The sequence below is a fragment of the Candoia aspera genome, chromosome 11 (genome assembly GCF_035149785.1).
Source record: "Candoia aspera isolate rCanAsp1 chromosome 11, rCanAsp1.hap2, whole genome shotgun sequence".
Classification (NCBI taxonomy): Eukaryota; Metazoa; Chordata; class Lepidosauria; order Squamata; family Boidae; genus Candoia; species Candoia aspera.
In genome coordinates, this window is record NC_086163.1 from 6,727,658 (window position 1) to 6,746,503 (window position 18,846).

The following is an 18,846-nucleotide window of genomic DNA, read 5'->3' on the forward strand; positions in this document are numbered from 1 at the left end:
GAGTTTTTAAGTTGCTGTGATAAGTAATATAAAACTTTACATACCAAAGTTCCATTTTGGTTCCTCGGCTTGGACATCACCGGGTGGGGGTTTTGTGGCTATAACTCATAACTAAAATTACAACATTTTAGCTAAACCGTTGGGAGTTCAGTCAACAAATTTGGAGATGGAGAAGGTTGCTGCAAATAGACCAGCACCAGGAGACTGTTTGACAATGGCTTTGTTGGCATGACTCAATGAGCTAGCCAACTAGACTTCAGCTTACCATGCTGTACAAACCCGGACGCTGTGATTCATTTATGGTTCTGGGTGTCACGTGCACCCAGAAAATTGGTTCAGTTTTATAAGCTAACCACAGTCAGGTGCATTGTTTAATTGTTTATTAGGTTTCTGTCCCACCTTTGTTTTGTGCAACTCCTGGCAGCCCACACATGGCTCCTTCCTCCTCTTTTCCCCACAACAACAACCCTGGAGGTGGGTTGGGCTGTGAGTGACTGGCCTGAAGTCACCCAACCAGCTTCTGTGCCCCAGGGAGGACTAGAACTCACAGCCCCCCAGTTTCTAGTCCAGCACCTTCACCACTGTATCAAGAACTGAAAGAGCTCGAAAGAATTCTCAGTTGCAAATTTAAATTTGTAATGGTTTCTTTCTCAGGCTTAAGTGTAGGTGTGTGTGTGTAGGTGTGTGTATGCTCAGAGTCCCTCCTCGGGGGGAGATGGGCGGTAGTACAAATTTGAGACATACATAAATAAACACTTTCCTGTCTTTTTTTTCAGAGAGGGGGCAAATAATGGTAATCTCTTCTCTCTAGGCACCTCCAACGAAGTTGCCCAGTTCCTCTCCAAGGAGAACCAAGTCATCATCAGGATGCGTGGTCTCCCTTTCACTGCAACGCCTGAGGACGTGCTTGGCTTCTTGGGCCCTGAGTGCCCCGTCACTGGGGGCAAGGAGGGTCTCCTTTTTGTCAAGTATCCAGATGGCCGGCCAACAGGAGATGCGTTTGTGCTGTTTGCCTGTGAAGAGTATGCGCAGAATGCACTTAAGAAACACAAGGAGATTCTGGGGAAACGTTACATCGAGCTGTTCAGGAGCACGGCAGCTGAAGTCCAGCAGGTTGTAGTAGATGTTGTATTCTGGGCATTTGTGTCTGCTTCGTCTTCTTTCTTCGGGCCTCACTGGGGCTAAGAGCCACAGGGAACTGGGTCAGAGACCCAGGAGGAAAGAGACTAATTTATTCCTAGAACAGGACATAAGCAACCTTTGGAAGTTACCCACTGATGTTAAGGGGCAGCAAAAAGGGTTGCATGGCTTTCCTTAACTTCCCCAGGGGAGGTGTCAGCCCCACTAGGTAGACCAGACCACGAAGTCAGTTCCACAGGAAGGCTAACACTCCTTTTATTGAGATTGGCTATAATAAGAGAATCTGGCATGTCTGATGATTGACTACCTCCTCCTTTGATTACTACTTATGGCTCAATGACTTAGGGAGACATCTGCCTGAGCCACTTCTGAACTTTATCTCATAGTCCTGGACCTAAAAGAAGTTTCAGCCTTTTTGCCTAGGTAACAGTTCCTACATTTTCCCATCAAGGTCATCTTCCTTACTATCCAGAGGAGGGGGAAAATTCTGCCCCAATTTATCAAGGGCAAGAATCCTTCCCCTTAGCAGTGCCAGGAGGACTTCTTCATGATGTCTGTTCTTGGAATCTAAGAGAAGCATGGAAAGTTAAGAAGGCTGCAGGTTACTGGATTGTAGAATTAAAGACAGAAGATTCTCCACATCAAAATAATAATGATGGTGATGATGATGCCAGGAAGTCATACTCCTCCTTTGAGTATTTCTCCAACGTTCTTTTTAGTCTGAATTATATTTTGAAAACAAATTAATCTAATGGAATGAAAACCTGTAGGAAAAAAAAAACAGGATATTTTTTTGTATGTGGCACTGACTATGGCTACTATTCACAGAAGCCATGGTTTGATCTCCCTGTGTTAGTATTCGTGTCTGGTCCACCAAAAACATGCTGGCCCTTTTTCCCTTGGACCAAGTGGTTTCTCTGCTGTTCTCACACATGGAGAGGATCCTGCACGTGGTAGAAGTAGTTGTGCCTCTGGGTGGGTGAGAACAGCAGATCCGGAGAACAAGCAGCCATGGCCTTTACTGGTTGGAACTTTTACCTGAACCCCACTAGTGTGTACTATTAACCATGGTTTTGTGGTTTAATATGCTCTGTAAATCTAGCCATTGTGATTTGTTCAAAACATGGTTGAAGCCATTCATAACAACACAACTTTTACTTCAGCCTCTATCTTACTGAGGTTCCCAGGGAATTGAGTATATATGACCTGGTCCTGTTGCCCATAATATTTTCATAGAGATTCTAAGGGACCTGATCTTTGATAGCACATGTTATGGAACTATGATCTATCCAGCAAGTACACTTGTCTTGTGCAAGCTTTGGCCGTGCTGAGTGGGGACAATAGAAGTTATAAGCCAACATATCCAGAGGGTGTTGCACTGGGGGGGACCTGTCTACCCTGATCACGCCAAGGCATAAAGAATAGTTTGCAAGCCAGAATAGCCAGATGCACTCATGGCAGTTTTGTTTTGTTTTGTTTTTTAATCGTATGGCATAGCAGTTTGATGTTCATGCTGCTTTTCTTGCTGGGAAATCCCTGTGAGGTCCAGCAGCCGGATGTGTAGACTATTTAGCCGTGACAAGTCACGTTGCCTGGGGTGCACCACAAGGAGGCTAGTCTACATTGCTGTAGCTCTCAGTTGGGCTGAGAGAGAGTGACTGGCCCAAGGTCACCCAGCCGGCTTTCATGCCTAAGGCGGGACTAGAACTCTCAGTCTCCTGGTTTCTATCCTGTTGCCTTAACATTCAACCAAACTGGTGGTAATCCAGCCAAACAACATCATGGCTTAATGTGATGATGTGACCCCACTTTTTTTGTTAGGGTTTCTTCTGCTCATACTTTTTGCAAAGAGCTTCAGGTAGAGAATATGAAATCGTCGTGTTTATTCCACAGAGGGAATGCAGATCAACCCAGAGAGGGCCAATCAGGGATCATCTATTTACAGATGCTGCAAGTTAGTATTCTCAGAACAGAAGAGGGGGCTGTCAAGGCTGAATTCCAGAGAGGGAGTTGCCTTCACCTGTTCCAACAAAAACATAAGGACCCCTGGCACCTCTTAAACCCTAGCTGGTTCCTTGTGGCAATGGCCTTCGAGGCGGAATAGCCACTGACTGACGGAGAATTGCCCAGGCGATCTATAATCAACTTCGGAGCAATTGTCTCTCTGCAGGTGGCTGGTCTCCAGTCACTTCTCTCTGGTGGTTGTCTGTTGGGCAGAACCCCAGAGGGACCTGCTAGAAATGTTACCAGTGAGATTTGAAAAGCCAGAAGGGTGTGCGCAGGGATTTCTCTGAGCTTATTATTTTAGCCAGATGGAGGCTTTTCTTTCTGCCTGGAAGGGGGTGTGTCTGGACGTGTTTATGGCAGAAACTGAGACATTTCTGGACCAGCTTGAAGCATTTGCACAGGGCGAAGGGGTGGGCTTTAGGGAATGGCTACATGCACACGGTGATTGTCTTCATGTGCAATGCCCAGGTGGGAATTTTTTAGCTGGGGGTCACTCATGAAGCTAACCCAAGAGCCTTCAAGGGACACACAGCTGTCAGCCACCCCACTGCTGTCTACAGAGGCTCATCTAACCACGATTTCCGCAGATGGAAGGTTTCCCGCCATTTTAACGTGAGAAAGAGATGATAGACTTGGCGTGGGTCCAATAATAAGCCTAGCAGGTACAAAACCGAAGAACACACACGCACACTACACACACCAACCAGTGAAGAAGCCCCACCCACTTTGTCACCCCAGAACGTTGAAGCCCTCGGCCCCTAAAAGGACAATGCAAGCTGGTGCAAGCCTCATGCCATATTAATCCCAAAATAAACTGATCCTGCAGTGCTTTAATGCGAGATGTGAACCATGTCCTGGGCGTGTGCTCTTTTCACAGGATAGTTGGGTGGGGCAGGGGGAGAGGAGGGAGGAGGCCCTGATTTTTTCACAGCTTCAGCTTGCATTGTCCTGGCAAGGCCCCGCCCCCCCAAGCTATCTTTTGTACAGGATACAACGATGGGAGATATAAATGCAGGGTGTGTGTGTGTGTGTGGAATCTTCCAGAAAACAACTGAGTGGTGCAACTCATTACTTTTACCAGTTCTTGCCTTAATTATCCATAGTGAAAAGTGGCTAAGGGTCCAGGGGCACAGTCTGTATTTTATTTTTATTGTTTCTGCCCAGTTCATATCAAGGAACTCTGCACCAGGAATCAATGTTTAAAGCTTTTCACCTCTGGGTTAGGAATCCAGTGTAGGCCAGAAGGCTAGCACACCTGGTGGTACCTCGCTGAGGAAAGCTGATCCGCAGCCGCCTTCAGCAATTAAAGAATTGCTGGACCAGTTCAGCTTAATGAACCAAGATCAGAGGGAGCCTTTTCGCCTTGCGTGTGCTGCAGCTTTCAAGCAGGGCATCTGGATTTACCGCACCTTGTATTTGTTTCGGCTGGACCAGTTTATTCTGGTTGCCCGAACTGATTTGCTGCGGTGGATGCGTGTGGGAAGTGCCGGGTCTTAAGCCAAATTCAGGATGTTGCTTGATACCTTGATTTGTTAGGAAATGCTAACTATAATTTTGTGGTTTGGGCAAAAGGGAAACAGTGATTAATGGGAGGCTGGGAGCAAGGAGGGAGAGAGGTGTGTGTTGATAAAGGGTATGTTCATCTTGCTCCATTCAGAGTGGGAAAGGGAATGGCCTGTACAAAGACAGCCACAGCTAAGCTAATGTTTGAACTAGTTTTCCCCTCTTAAACCATGAGCGGTCTGTGACAGCTTCCAGGTGTGTGAAGTTTGACACTTTTCACCAGCCATTCTGGCAGTGGTGCAGACAGGTGATTTATACAGCATGGAACTAGCATAGTGCCTATTGACCTCTCCAGGCTGATGTAAGCATGCCCCCTTCCCTATAGTCCCCAGGCACCCTTCCACTGATGTTTGAGGGGAGAGGTTTCCCCTGCCCCGTAGAAAGAGCTGGGTACAGCTGAAGAGTGGCCATTATGTTTAGGAGATTTGATATACCAGGTTTTGGAAGAATACTATGCTGTCCTGAGAAAGAAACAACAGGATAGTATGGGTCTGGCCATCTTTCAAAACTTGGAGAAGTCCATCTGTGCATGTTTTGTATATTTGTGGTATAGTGTGAGCCCTTGTATGAGCCAGATCCCTTAATGATCTCAATCCACTCCATTGAGTCCTCTTCCTGATCCCAACTTCCTTTCTCTTGTGGACAGGAGGGTGCATGGCATCACAGATGTCAGATTTAGGAACAAAGAATCGCCCCAAATTCCTGTGCTTCATAGTGATCCCCAAATTGGGACCCAGCTGGTGATGTTCAGAAAGAAGGGCAGCAGTAAAGCCGGAGGGTTTAACCTCTGCGCCAGTAAAAGCAAGACATCACCATTTGACGGCATGTCAAGACGTAGGCATGGATGTAGGACAGAAATCAGCAACAGGACAGTAAATTTCATGCCTGTTGAAGGATGGGTAGAAAGGACTTTAACTGAGCAAAGGAGAAAGATCTGTGACCTCAAAGGTTGTTTTATATGACCATTTTGCCCTGTTGACAATTTTGACTTGGTTTTTTATGATGATTTATTGGCTGTCGTAATCCAAACGTTGGCAGGTAGGGGTGGGGAAGGAGGAGCAGCAGCTCCAGAGGGAAGAGAAAGGAGGCGTTTCAAGATGTTCGGTGGTGTTCCAACAACCATGGTGCCTGTAATTCTACTTAGTTAACCTGTGCTCCTCAACGTATTGTCCTTCAGAAGAGTTGGGGCTGCAACACAGTGTCCCCTGCTGTGCTGCGGAAGTCTTGCTGCAGTATCTCTAGGGAGACACGGCTTACTGTTTTCATGAGCTGGATCTTGGTGAAGAGATGGTCTAGTTGTCTGCACCTGGTACACACCACAGTGATGCAACGATGACAAAACATTAATTGTAAATATGCAGGTCATGTAGTTTTGTGTTGCGACATTGCCATACGTGTTTTGCCATTCAAACCATAGGCGCCTCTAAAAACAAACTGTCCACATAACGGTCAGAATTTAATTATTGACTTGATTAAATTAATTAATCAAGTAAAAGTTTAATTGAAGATTAAAGATCGGAGGTTTCTCAGATACGAGTGATTCAGCGACATGCTGATAGAGGCTTTCAGGCTACATAACCCACAACTGAAGAGCTGTTTTGTTTTCATTCTTGGTGAACTTTTTTCCTTCCTCTAGGTTCTCAATCGATACATGTCGACCCCCCTCATACCTACTCTTCCCACCCCGATCATCCCTGTCATCCCACCTCCTTACACCATTGCTGCTGGCAGCATGCGAGACTGTGTCCGCCTCCGAGGCCTGCCTTACACCGCTGGGATTGATGACATTCTGGAGTTCATGGGCGATGCAACTGGAGATATCAAACCGCATGGAGTGCACATGGTCCTAAATCAGCAAGTATGGAAGTGTTAAGTGTCCCCAAACTTTTTGGGCCATTGAGTCCACATAAATGCTCAGAATCTATCATGGGTATCTCACGGAGGTGTTGTCCTGGGGACACAAGCAAACACTCATAAACCAGAAGATGGTAGTGATGGGGTTTTCTTCCAATCATGTGTCTTGTAGGAAACTCCCTACCACTCTTAGCTTACCTTTGTCCTTTTTCTGGACAGGTGGACACACTTCCAAGGGAGGTGCTCCATAATTTCTCCTCCCCCCTCCAAATATGCCAAATATATCTATGGGGTTTTTATAAGATCCAGAAGGTTTCTTGGAAATAGAGATAGCTCTAGCTTATTTGCTATTCTGCATTAAAATAATAATAACATGAGATGGGCACATGGAGCCTTAAGCGCCATGAAGGATTGGCACCTTTGCTTGCCACATTTGGAACCAAAACTGTTAAAATTGGGCTAAAAAAATTGAGTCCTAGTTTGGGCAGTTGGACAATTGGCCCCATATTTTTCATTAAGGAGGGACCCCCAGATACAGTTGCAGGGCTGGCAGCCATGTGAGTGGAAAGCAATTTCTTCCAGCTGTCACCCAGCATCTCAAGAAAGCAGCTATGCCCATCTGAAGCTAGCAACAGCCTGGCAGAATTTCTCCACCTTGTGGGAACTGCGTGACTGAAGAGTTGGCCTCATGCTGCAATCTGCTAAAAAGCTCCGAGGGTTTGCAATATTCCTACATCTTTCTGCATGGGATTCCAGCCTTTTCCCCCTTTTTCCTAGGAATTTCTCTTCTTGAGCCAAGGTTGAAGCATTCCATCTTCTACATCTGATTAGTAATTTCCCCCAACATTTTTTTTAACTGACCACTTGAAGGCCCAGTATCTTGGTGGGCTGAGTAATATGCTCATTTGCTTCTAGAGGTCAAAGCACAATGCTGGCATTTGAATAATTGCTGTTTTGCCATTCTGATCAACCCAGTTGTATTTGCAAGCAAAGTTCCACAATGTTCATTTGCTGATACAGTATTTTGAGTTAGGAGTGAGGCCTTGTTAATTCTGTCTGATAATTTGGCCCTTCCTTGCCAAGAGTAGCTTCAAAAGTTCATTGGCAGAGAAAAAAATAAACCAAGTTCAACTATTTTCTACTATTTTACTATCTCTTGAGGGATAAAGAGTGGTCCATGGAACATACACTGAAATGTGTGGAATGTTTTGATTTGCCCTTCCTTCCTTCCTTCCTTCCTTCCTTCCTTCCTTCCTTCCTTCCTTCCTTCCAAATACATTTTTAAAAGAGGACCTCAAATCAGTAGGATAAAGAGGCATTTTTCTTTTTTCCTCTCAAACATAGGAAGGAATTTAATTTAGCCAGAAGTTAGAAGGGAATAATTCTTTTCTTCCTATGTGCAGATCAAAGGGCCAAGACTTCTTTCACTGAATAAGCATCTTCTTACCCAGCTTTTTTTCCCTTCCCTCTAAGGACATGTGAGATCTTCAGGGTTTGCAGACTTAATCCTCCCAATAATGAGTCTTGGGTTGCTGATGAGAATGTCTGAGAGAGCATGGTATTTTTCTGTTTTCAGAAGAAAACAAGAGGCAGAATGTTAGCAGTACCCATCTTAGCTTTTGTAATAAGATTAGCTGAAAATTGTACTGGGTTTGCCAAGCATCTCAGAATGAACTTCAAAGATAGGGACTTCCAGTTATTCCAGAATAAAGATGCACATGAATGAAAAGAACAGCTTCCTTTATGCTGCTAAAGATGAGCAACGGAATGTATTTTTTTAATACTTTTTTAAATGCAAAAAAGAAAAACAAAACAAAACCCCAACCTACAGCCAATAAAACCATGGAAGATTGTGCAACTCAACACTGGAATATTGTTGTTGTTGTTACTATTATTACTTCATCCTGCCTTTTTTATGTAGCACACTGCAATAGCACAGCAGCATAAGTGCTGCATCGGTTTTCCACCTGTCTCCTTTGAAAGCAACTTTTCACAACCTGCTGCCCTCCATCTGCCCTTATCTGCAAGCCATATCCTCCCCAGGCAGCATGAGCTGCAGGCCAGAGATGATTGGAGCTGTAGGCCATCAAGTGGGAAAAGTCCTACGACAGCTAGATGCTTGTTTTGAGATGCAGGTTTGTTCCTCTCTGCTTGGCCAGGTGACAAGCCACCATCTTTCTTTCCAGGGCCGGCCATCTGGGGATGCCTTCATCCAAATGAAATCTTCTGACCGAGCCTTCCTGGTGGCCCAAAAGTGTCACAAGAAAATGATGAAGGACCGTTACGTGGAAGTCTTCCAATGTTCAGGAGAGGAGATGAATTTTGTTTTAATGGGTGGCACTTTAAACCGTAGTGGCTTGTCTCCGCCCCCATGTAAGTTACCATGTAAGTCTTGAGTCCTTCGCGCGCTCTGTGCTGCTCCCGGCTGACACGCTGGTAGGTGCTGATGGGCGGCCAAATCTGGCCCGTTCCTTTGGGGTTCCCCATAATCAGGAATCACCTTTCTGTGGGCAGGCTGGGATTGCAAGCTGGGCCAACATGAGATATGATTTGCAGGCACTCTTCTCAAAGCTGCCCACGGCTTGATGGTTCCAATGTGGATCGATGCCAATGCTTTTCAACCAGAGATTGATTCTGTTTTCCAGTTAACTTGTGGTCTATTGATAGAATCACAGTGTTGCTTTGGGGGGAAAAAGTATATCAAACTAACGGGGGGAAAAAAGCAGTCTGTGTCAATGGTAACAATATAAAGTTAACTTTAAGCAGAAAAAGAAAGAAAGTGGCCTGGGAAATTATATCATCAGCAAATCTGTTCTGAAAATTTAGACCAAATTGCTTCCAAGCCGCTTTGTTGGAAACAGACCTACAAATGCTGGCATTCCAGAGGTATTAGCCATTCAGGCTTGCAAATCAAGTATGGTTTTACCCTTCCATTGTGATTTAATCATTCTTTGGGCCAAACGCTATGAATAAGAGGTCTAGCAATTCATGATGTTTTCATAAATTCTAAATAATAGGATTATCGTTAAGATTATACACATTTTTCACACCCGACGATAAGCCTGAAGTCCTGTTAGCCATCTGGTAGATTTCAGCCCAAAACGTTGAAATCATAGCAAAAGGTCAGAGGGATTAGATGAGTTAATGTTGCAATTTCTGAGCTGCATCCAACGCGGTGGCGCTGCGGGTTAAACCGCTGAGCTGTCGATCGGAAGGTCGGCGGTTCAAAACCGCGCGGCGGGGTGAGCTCCCGTTGTTAGTCCCAGCTCCTGCTCACCTAGCAGTTCGAAAACATGCAAATGTGAGTAGATCAATAGGTACCGCTTCGGCGGGAAGGTAACGGCGTTCCGAGTCGTCATGCCGGCCACATGACCCGGAAGTGTCTTTGGACAAACGCCGGCTCTTCAGCTTTGAAACGGAGATGAGCACCGCCCCCTAGAGTCAGACACGACTGGACTTTACGTCAAGGGAAACCTTTACCTTTACCTATAGCAAAAGGTCAGAGGGATTAGATGAGTTAACGTTGCAATTTCTGAGCTGCGTCCTCCGCAGCCAAGCAGTTGCAACCAACTCTCACTTAATGTTCGCCAAGATACCCAGTAACGTTTATGCCGGATGAATCTCATTGGACAATGAAAAGAAGCTACCGTCCTTTCATTTTCTTGGAAGCACCTTTCCACTGATTTACAACACTGGGATGTTCAAAAGCATTATTTCCAAGGCTGCATGGATAATTAATACAAATTTCTTCCAAGTCTTTCAATACAAAAATGGGTTACTAGTTGAAAAACCTGCTATTTAAAGAAAAGAAGAAGAAGAAGAAAGGTAAGGTCATTTAAAAGAGAAATACAAGCGGTTCTTCTTCTTTACCAAAAGGGAAGGATATCTTTTATTATTTTCTTCTTCATAATGTTATAAGAACATCCTTAGCTGGATCCCTGCAAGGTGTTAAAGACTGCTATTCCCCAAGTTTCTCATCAGCCCTCTTTTATCTTCTAAGAATCAAGAGGGTCTGCTTTTGGGGGCTGCAGCTTTGCTAGTGCCAAGCTGATCAGGATCTAATCAGCTCTAAATCCAATGTAAATAAATGTCACCTTTTGCCGAATTTCAGTAGCTGGGTTTGGAAGCCTTTCTGCTTTGTACTGCCCTGAGGTTTACTGTTGTTTTAACCAAGGGAAGGCTCTAATCCACAAGGGCTGCTTGTTGTTGAAGACGGAAGATCTCTCGGGGCGGGATTCTAACAAACCAAGAAGGAACGATGAAATCTATTGGGTTTCCATAGCCTTGTAAACAATATTGCCGGTTTTGTTGTGCATCAACGAATGAGGATTTGCGATCTGGCTTTTGTGATGGTTGGGTTGTTTTCTCTTTTTTGGAGAGGGGGAAGAGAGGAAGAAAGAGAAAGAAAGAAAGAAAGAAAGAAAGAAAGAAAGAAAGAAAGAAAGAAAAGCATTTTTTGTAATTGCTTAAAATGTGATAAAGGAAAATTTCCAAAAGCAAAAATTGGTTTAAAGCAAGCAACCATTGTTCCAGGCTGAGTCTCATTTTAAGGTTGGCTTAAAGCACAGGATAACACTGCAGGCAGGCAGAGCAGACCTTCAAAGCAGTAACTAAGCAAACTGTTGCTGCTATCTGATTCAGATGAGATTATATCCCTCCTTTGTTTTGAAATTAGTACAGTAAGGGCCAGATGCTTGCCTTGCCATCCAGCAAGCCCTTTTTGAGCTCAGAAGCTAAACATTTGAAAGCTCTAAAATGATGACTCAGAATGGACGAATTGGGCCAATGTGCTTTGTGGGGACTGTCGCTTTTCTGTTCTAGCAGATAGGGGCCAGAATCCCTTGCTCATCTTCTGTTCCAAGTCAACAGTGGCTGCCCAGCAGAATCCGTGTTGCTGACTTGCTACCTGGTTTGCTTTATCGTCCCTCCTCAGGCCTCTCTCCTCCAGCCTATGCTGCTTTCCAAACAGCAGCCACCGCAGTGATCCCAGCAGAAGCTGCAATCTATCCATCCCAAGCCCTCTTGCCTCCCACCAGGACCCAACAAGCTTCCGCCGTAGCTGCAGCTGCCGCCGCAGCTGCCGCCACTCCAGCTGTTACTTACTATCCTGCTCAGGCAGCTCAACTTTATATGAACTACACAGCTTACTACCCCAGGTACTACTGAATCTTGACCCATATTTTTCTGAGTCAGTAGCTAAGCATTGGGAGCCAAACTCAAGTCTTGCAACTCATTTAGATCCCTGAGAGCTTCAATTGTCATTGGGTTTTTTTTTTAAGTTTCTAGTCCTTGCTGTTCTTGAAATGCATTCTTAAGATGCTTAACGTTTAAGACTGTGGGGCTTCATTAGCATAAAGACCTTTTTTCTAACTCAATACAAGACAGGCTGTACCACAATTCCTTTCGTTTCATTTGTCCTTCCTTTCTATTATTATTTAGAAATTAACCTCCTTAGTTAGTTAACCTCCTTTACTATAATTCTTCCTTAAATCATGTTTGCGGATTTGCTTAATTGGAAAGGCCAGGGAGTAACCTGTCAGCCCCGCTAGGTAGACCATACCAGGAAATCAACTCCATAGGAACGCTAAAATTACTTTCATGGAGATTACCTATAATAGGAAAATCTTACAAGTCTGATTGTGCTGGACCTCCCCGCCCCCCGCTTATACTCCAGTGAATTAGGGAGGTGTCTGTCTGAGCTACTTCTGAATACTATCTATCTGTGCTAGATTTAAAATATTTTTTACCCCTCATCATCCTAGTAACACAGTGTGCGTGTCTCCATCAAGGTCATCTTGCTTACTCTATACAGAAGCTTGCACTGATTAATAGAAAGTTAGGAAAAGCCTGAAGAGCACAGCTTCAGGAAACCTTTAAAAGTACCGTATGAACTCTCAGATAAGCCAAGAATTTTAGGTGCCAATATACTCCCCCAAAACTGGGTTCTGCTTATTTGCAGATGGGCTTATCCACAAGTATATATGGTAGGTTTTCCCTCAGTTTTTTAAAAGTACCTGTATAACCCATATATACTCATGGATAAGCCCATCTGTGATAAGCAGACCCTCAAATTTTAAAAATACCATGAGAAATGCACCACCTGTGGATAAGCCAACTGTGACCATTAAAACATATGAAAATGTTGAGGCTTCCCAAAGTGGGTTGTTCCTCCATGGCCTTTATGCTGTGGACAGAGCTACAAGCTGAATTGACTGCTGTTCTGGGGTCCAATCACATCCCTCTTCAATCTGCTGCAAGACTCAGGTGAAGTAGGCAGCCCATAATATATGCTTTGTATCACAATGGAATCCCAGGTCTCATGGGATCAGGAGAACTGATGTTGCTGGTCGAGGTCAAGGTAGGATGAAGATTTCCCTCTGAAGAGCATAAGATATAAGGCCCTTGATCAAAGACAGAATGCCAGATAAATTTGAGGCTGGGTCCTGAGCATCCTGCATTATGTGTTTCTAAGCCTCAGGTTTCCTGGCAATGTTGAAGCCCACCCCCTATGGACAACAGCCAACATGGCCAATGTGCAAGAATGATGGGAACCATAGTTTTAACTCTCTTGCTTGCTTTGTCTTTGGATGGAGGCAGGTAACAAACTTGTAAATAAATATAAAGGCAAATAAAGATTGTCAAAAGATCTGGAGAGCCAGTCTGGTGTAGCGGTTAAGGCAGCAGGCTAGAAACTGGGAGACTGTGAGTTCTAGTTCCGCCTTAGGCACAAAGCCAGCTGGGTGACCTTGGGCCAGTCACTTTTTCTCAGCCCTAGGAAGGAGGCAATGGCAGACCACTTCTGAAAAACCTTGCCAAGAAAACTGCAGGGACTTGTCCAGGCAGTCTCCGAGAATCGGATATGACTGAACGGAAAAAAAAAAAGGAAGATTTGGAGCTGGGAAAAGGTTCGGCCCCAAGTCTGTTCGGAGAATGTGTCAAAGGTCAGCCTGGCCCAGTTTCATGCCTTCCAGATCTTTTCTTCCACAACCAAGGCTGCTGGACAGAGAACAGATGTGCAGCCGGGTCTTTTCCCAGGATTGTGTGGCTGCCTTCCACAGCTGGTGCCTGATGGAGGAAAAGCTGTGTTTGGGTTTAAGGAGTCGCAAGCAAGTGCCACCTGTTTGTCCCTGCATTCTCCAAAGCCCCTTTTCACCTTCAACTCCAAGCTGCAACATAGCCCGAGGACATAATTTATTTTTATGCATTTCTGTTTTGTCCTTCAGAGGGCAGAAAGTATCCTAAGGGGGTTTACTGCAGTGTTAAGAATGGACCTAGTACTTGCAATATAATGAAAAGCTATTTAGAAAAAAAACAGCACATGTACAAATTAGTAAAATCTGTTGATGGGCGTGCAAAAGAAAATGTTCAAGGCCTGTTTAAAAGCAAATGCTGGAACACCATCTATGTGAGGTCGTCATTGCAAAGGTGAGCCCAGCTAACCCCAGTTTGATGCTCCCCAGCTGTATTGACTGCAATTCCCAAGATTCCTAGGCACCATGGCACAGGGAGCTTTATACGCTTGTGGGCCTCACCAGGGCAGAATCAATTAGTCAGAAAAGCATTCATGGTCTGAGTGGGAAATTCCTGAATCCCAGCTTCCTCCACCTCTGGGCATGTGGATTTCGATACCCAGAATTCTAGGCCACTATGGAGTTTGCTGAGAATTCTGGGAGTTGAAGTCCACCCATCTGGTTGCACCCATGTTGGGAAAGTGGCCATACAGGTAGTCCTCACTTAATGACCATTCATTTAGCAACCGTCTGGAGTTACGATGGTGCTAAAAAACCGACTTACAACTGTTTCTCACACTTACGACCATCGCAGTGTCCCCGCAGTCACATGATTGCGATTCAGACGCTTGGCACCCATTGTGCATTTATGATGGTTGCAGCATCCCATGGTCACACGATTGCCATTTTTGACCTTCCCAGCCAGCTTCCGATAAGCAAAACCAATAGGGAACTGCATGATTCGCTTAATGACCACCACAAAAATGGTCATAGAATTGAGTCTGCATTTGCTTAACGGCTGTGTCACTTTACAACCTAAATTTCAGTCCCAATTGTGGTCGTTAAGCAAGGACTTGTTTCACTGCAAGATGGTGCAAATTTCAAGCTGCAGACAGGATGTCATGAGTGCCGTTGAGCTGAAGTCATCAGCGCAATGGCACACATGACAATAGCAAGGAAAAAGGTGAAGGGGCTCAAGATAAGTAGCCATCAACCCACAACGACTAACGGCCAACAAACAATAACTAAACGGATCACGAAGCACACCCAAGCCATCAGCGCCAATACAACGGAGATCGCCCAGCTGACAGCAATCACCAGAGGAATAGAAAACCTGATGATGGGCGATCCCGGAACGCCAGCGGGGCCTCACAACCCCTCACCCACCGGCAGGGCAACGTATTGGACAAAGGGGGGTGACGTGACCGCGAGTGAGGGGGCGCTGACCGGCGCGGGGTATTTAAACCCCGCACCGGCGCGCTCCTGTCACTCTCAGCTTTTTTCTTCCGACGCTGTAACTGCGCTGTGAATAAATCAGAGCCTGATCCACGAACCAGTGTCTGAGTATTATTCAGAGGCAGGCAGCGCATGACATAAAGCTGAGAGTCATAAACTCAGCCTCGCCGAGCCCCACCGGATGACAACGAGCCGCGGGAGGAGTAGACGGCGAGAAGACCAGCAAGATGAGGCCGGAGCGGCGCGGGCAAGGAGGGCGAGCCGCGCGGCAAGAGACAGAGGAGGACCGACCAAGGCCAGAGGCACCGCGGACTCCCGGAGCCATGGACGCCCACCCCACCCGACCCGAGCCTCAGCTCCAACCCCAAGGGGAGATGGCGACGGAGGCAACCCGACCGCGGGAGGGAGCAGCACGACTTCCGAAACCAGCGGAGGACCCCGCGCCCCACATCGCACCCCAGCAACGGGCGTGGAGCGACAGCCCAACGGCGGTCAACACGGAGGAGGACGACGGAGACACCCAGCAGACGGCGGAGGAAGCGGACCCGCGGCAGAGGGACGATGAACCCCGCCGGCAACCCACCCCCGAGGACGCGCCAACGGAACCGGCCCCAGCGGCGGCGCGAGCTGTGGACGAGGAGGCACGAGCTGAACTCGCGGCCATGCGGGCTCAACTGACGGAACTCCGGACCATGCTCCAGTCGCTTATGCCCCCCGCGCCACCCAACGACGTCCCCGCACAGGCCCACACCCCGAGCGAAGCACCGAACCCCCACGGGCCAGCGGAGGGTCAGCAGACGGCACAGGCGGACGACACCACAGACCGGGAAGCGAGAGGCAGGGCCGCGCAAAACGCCCGGGCCCCAAAGGACTTCCCCATCTTCGATGGGACCCCCACGAAACTCTCGTTCTTCGTCACGAACGCTAGGGAGTTCATGGGGAGGCACGGACACTCCTACGACTCCGAGGCCGACAAGATCGCCGCCGTGGCGATCAAACTCCAAGACAGGGCGGCGGACTGGTACGTCCAACTGTACGAGTCCAGCTCCCCCGCCCTCGCCACCTTCCCTGCTTTCATCAATGAGATGAAAAACTACTTCGAAGACCCCCTAGCCAAAGTAAGGGCGAAAAGCGCACTCCAAAGACTTAAACAGGGCACACGGACGGTCCCTGACTACGCCCTGGAGTTCAAAGCCCTCGCGGGGAAGGTCAGCGACTGGTCCGAGACCACCCTGCTGGAAATGTTCAAAAGGGGGCTCAACCGCGACGTTCTCCAATGGGCCCTCTACCGCGACGACCCAGAAACGCTACACGGGTGGATCCACCTCGCGGTGAAAGCCGAACACGCGCACCGCACCTTCCTCATGACAACCACGGAAGACACAAACTATGCCGGAAAAAAGGTACCCGCACCACACGTGGGGATGGCCGGCCCCATATACCCAAAAAAGAAATTCAACCGGGAGCCCTGCGGGAGGTGTGGCAAATTAGGGCACAAGACGGTGGATTGCTTCGCCAACCGACCGCCGACCAGTGCGCCCAAACCCACCCCGAAACTTAGCCCCAAACCACCCAACCTGGGGCCGCCCCCTTACCGCCGAATGACCGTGGCCACAGCGACACCAGAGGAAGGCTGGGACGCTTACTGGGGGGAAGAGGATAACGCAGACCCCGACCAGCCGGCGGGAAAAGCTCCCCGCCTGCCCTGAAACGCGTGGCAAGGCAGGCGGTGGGACAGCAGCGCGGACCACCTCGACGGAACGACGAAAGCCCCGTAATAATGGCAGCAATCAAACTCTCTGCCGGCAACGGAGCCACCACGGCCGCGGCACTAGTGGACTCGGGGTGCTCAAAAAACCTCATCCACCCCGACCTAGTCGCCAAACTCGACCTCCGCTGCTTCCCCCTCCCCACGCCGCTGGCATTCCACCAGCTGGACGGCTCCACAGCGGGAGGGAAACCAGCCACGCTACAAACCGAGCCGGTCACCCTGCAAATGGGCACTCACACCGAGCGCACATCGTTCGTCGTCACGCACATCGGACGGCCCATTGCAGTCCTGGGGATGCCATGGCTCGCGACAAACAACCCGCGGATCAACTGGGAGACCCGCACCTTCACATTCGGCGACGGCGAGTATCGAGCACCAGTTCCAGCAGGCAGAACCAACCCCACTGTAGGACGAGCGGAGGCGACCACACAAGACAACGCCGCTACCACAGCAGACCTACCGGAACAATACGCCGACTTCTCCGAGGTCTTCGGAGAGGCAGAAGCTGACCAACTACCCCCCCACCGCAAGACGGATTGCCGGATCGACCTACTGCCCGACGTCCCCTTACCTAGACCAAAGATCTACTCGATGACCCCGAAGGAGATGGCAACCCTCCGGGAGTTCATCGATAAAAACCTAGACAGGGGATTCATAGAGCCAGCATGCTCACCGGTCGGAGCCCCCGTCTTATTCCGGGAGAAGAAAGACGGCACCCTACGGCTCTGCACCGACTACTGGGGCCTAAACGCGGCTTCCCTGTCCAACAAATACCCCTTACCCCTGGTGAAGGACATGCTCGCCCACCTGTCCACGGGCAAAGTCTTTTCCAAACTGGACCTTCGCGAGGCGTACTATCGCATCCGAATCAGGGAGGGGGACGAATGGAAGACGGCGTTCAACTGCCCCCTAGGCGCCTTCCAGTACAAGGTACTGCCCTTCGGACTCGCGGGGGCCCCTGGGGTGTTCATGCAGCTCATCAATGAGGTACTGCATGAACATCTGTTCAAAGGGGTCCTGGTCTACATCGACGACGTCCTTATTTACACAAAAACGCACGAGGAACATGTGACCCTAGTCAGGCAAGTCCTCGACAAGCTCAGAAGGGCGCAGCTTTATGCCAAGCCTACAAAGTGCGAGTTTCACAAAGAGCGCCTAGACTACCTGGGGTACCGAATCTCCGGGGACGGCATCGAAATGGACCCCGCAAAAGTCGAAGCGGTGCTAAACTGGGAGCGCCCCCGCAACAGACGCCAACTACAGAGCTTCCTCGGATTCGCGAATTTTTACAGGTCATTCGCCCGGGGGTTCGCAGAGATAGCCCTCCCCCTAACGGACCTCCTCAAAACCAAAGGGGTGGGGGACACCCGACGCGCCAAGAACCCAGGCACAGTGCTGAATTGGACTCCTGCGTGCCAGACCACATTCAACAAGCTGAAAGCGCTGTTCACTACGGAGCCAATCCTCGCGCACCCGGACCCAGAACGGCCGTTCGTGGTCCAAGCCGACGCCTCAGACTTCTCCCTGGGAGCCATCCTGCTACAGAAAGACCCCACGGGACTCCTGAAACCATGCGCCTACCTGTCAAGGAAGTTCTCCGAGACAGAAAGGCGATGGCACGTCTGGGAGAAAGAAGCCTTCGCGGTGAAATCAGCGCTAGAGACATGGCGACACCTACTCGAGGGAGCCACCCAACCATTCGAGGTCTGGACTGACCACCGGAACCTCGAGGCCCTACGAACGCCTAGACGCCTTAGCCCAAAACAGGTCCGATGGGCCCAATTCTTCAGCCGCTTTAATTTCCAGCTGAAGTTCATGCCGGGCAAAAAGAACTTCCTGGCCGACGCCCTCTCCCGACTGCCCCAAGACGAAGAGCCCGCCCCAGACACCATTGGGACGGTCCTATCCGCCTCGCAACTGGGGATGGCCGTGACCACCCGAAGCGGCGCGCGGAGGCAGCTCGACTCTACGGCGCAGCCGACGGCGGGACAACCGGCGACCGGAAGAAGCCAACCGCAACTACCAGGGGGAATGCGCACGGACCTC

The 18,846-nt window shown here is 48.5% G+C and overlaps 1 protein-coding gene across 4 annotated transcripts in view; it reads left to right on the forward strand.

The window, feature by feature from the left end:
- The window catches only part of ESRP2 (epithelial splicing regulatory protein 2), a 69,863-nt gene that overhangs the window by 34,319 nt on the left and 16,698 nt on the right, over positions 1–18,846 (forward strand). For 2 of the 4 annotated variants that reach the window (XM_063313038.1, XM_063313040.1), the window contains exons 11-14: positions 812–1,113; positions 6,347–6,568; positions 8,751–8,949; positions 11,498–11,720. In XM_063313038.1, the coding sequence (XP_063169108.1) occupies positions 812–1,113; positions 6,347–6,568; positions 8,751–8,949; positions 11,498–11,720 (946 nt within the window). The remainder of the gene's footprint in view (positions 1–811; positions 1,114–6,346; positions 6,569–8,750; positions 8,950–11,497; positions 11,721–18,846) is intronic. The other 2 variants (XM_063313039.1, XM_063313041.1) reach the window with 1 other exon arrangement.